The sequence below is a fragment of the Gekko japonicus genome, unplaced genomic scaffold (assembly GCF_001447785.1).
Source record: "Gekko japonicus isolate JY-2015 unplaced genomic scaffold, Gekko_japonicus_V1.1 scaffold6148, whole genome shotgun sequence".
Taxonomy (NCBI): Eukaryota; Metazoa; Chordata; class Lepidosauria; order Squamata; family Gekkonidae; genus Gekko; species Gekko japonicus.
This window is the reverse complement of record NW_015174438.1, coordinates 19,781-21,307: the sequence shown is the minus strand read 5'-3', so window position 1 is coordinate 21,307 and position 1,527 is coordinate 19,781. Positions and strand designations below refer to the sequence as shown.

Sequence of the window (1,527 nt, the reverse complement as noted above, 5' to 3'; positions counted from 1 at the left end):
TTATTTGATGTTGTGTCTTCTTCTTCGCTCAGGAAGGAGGGCTCCAGAGCAAACTAATTTATGCAGCAGCCAAATCGCTGGCTCACAACTTTAATGCCAGTAGCTCACCGAGTAGAATTTTTGCTCACAAGACTCCGCAGCTTAGAGGGAGCCTTGCTCCAGACCACAGAGATCAGTTCTCCTGGAGGAAACGGCTGCTTTGGAAGAGGGATTCTATGGGCTTCTACGCCACTGAGGTCCTGCCCCACCCCAAATCCCACCCTCCCCGGCCTCCACCCCAAAATCTCCAGGTATTTCCCAACCCAGGATTGGCAACTCCACTGTGAGATCATCTTCAGACCCTTCTGCAACATTGCAACAGATGTCGGGGCCGCCTCTCGGTTCACATGAAGGAAAATGTCCCCTGGATCTCTCTTTCTCTACAAATCTCTCTTGCTTTCTTAGGAGACCCTGGGCGTGTTGGACCTAAAAGGTGAAATCGCCTCGTTCGGAAGCCTTTCCTCGGGACGCCGGGATGGCCGCCAACAGCGTGACGGATCCCGAACGGGAAGTGCTTCAGTGCCGCATCAACCAGGTTGCCAATGAGGTAGGGAAGAGAGCGGACCCCCCCCCCCAAATGAGCATCCCTGCACACGCTTAGGGCTGCCAACCTCCAGGTGGGTGTCTCAATACACAAACACTCCATGTAAAAATTACGAACAGAAGTAGAACGAATATACTATCCATATCAGTTTTAACAGTTCAAATCAATTTCCACAAACACTCTTATATTTTCTAAAAGGGTTAGGGTCCAACAGTACTTAATACAAAGGACAAAATCCAAATAAAGTCCACGAATCTTTTGTATGAGACGCTTCAGGAGAACTAAAGTTCCACAGGAGAACAAAAGTTCCACATTTGTAGGCGGAAGAGCTATGCACGGCTTGCTCCAGTACCGCGTTCGCTTCCCGCTTGTTCAGATAGCTGGTACTCTTTTAGCTGTGAAACTGAAAGTATATTTCTAGGCAGGGGTCATTTGGTAGAAAAAGAGGTGCAGGAACTCATTAGCATAATTTATTAACATAACTTATTTGCATATGCCACACCCCCTGGCATCACCGGAAGTGTGTCAGAAGGCAACACCCACCGCTCAGGCTCCACTGGACTCTTTTGGATTGCTAGCTATTGGGAGGGGAGGAATGTGCAGATCTGCCCTCGCAGAGGAGGGAGAGCTTGCACCTGAATAAAACCTGGTCTTAAAGGTGCCACTGGACTGTTTTGGATTGCTAGCTACGGGGGGGAGGGGGACGTACAGATCTGCCCTCACAGAGGAAGGAGAGCTTGTACCTGAATAAAACTTGGTCTTAAAGGTGCCACTGGACTGTTTTGGATTGCTAGCTGTGTGTGTGGGGGAACGTGCAGATCTGTCCCCGCAGAGGAGGGAGAGCTTGTACCTGAATAAAACTTGGTCTTAAAGGTGCCACTGGACTGTCTTGGATTGCTAGCTGTGTGGGGGGGGGAACGTGCAGATCTGTCCCTGCAGAGGAG

The 1,527-nt window shown here is 49.9% G+C and overlaps 1 protein-coding gene across 1 annotated transcript in view; it reads left to right on the top strand.

Annotated features, from left to right (window-relative positions):
- The first annotated feature begins 514 nt into the window (after nucleotides 1-514).
- LOC107121479 (synaptosomal-associated protein 25-like) overlaps nucleotides 515-1,527 on the top strand; it is a 16,185-nt gene continuing 15,172 nt past the window's right edge. Inside the window, 1 exon segment of the mRNA XM_015424389.1 lies at nucleotides 515-586. Within this exon segment, the coding sequence (XP_015279875.1) occupies nucleotides 515-586 (72 nt within the window).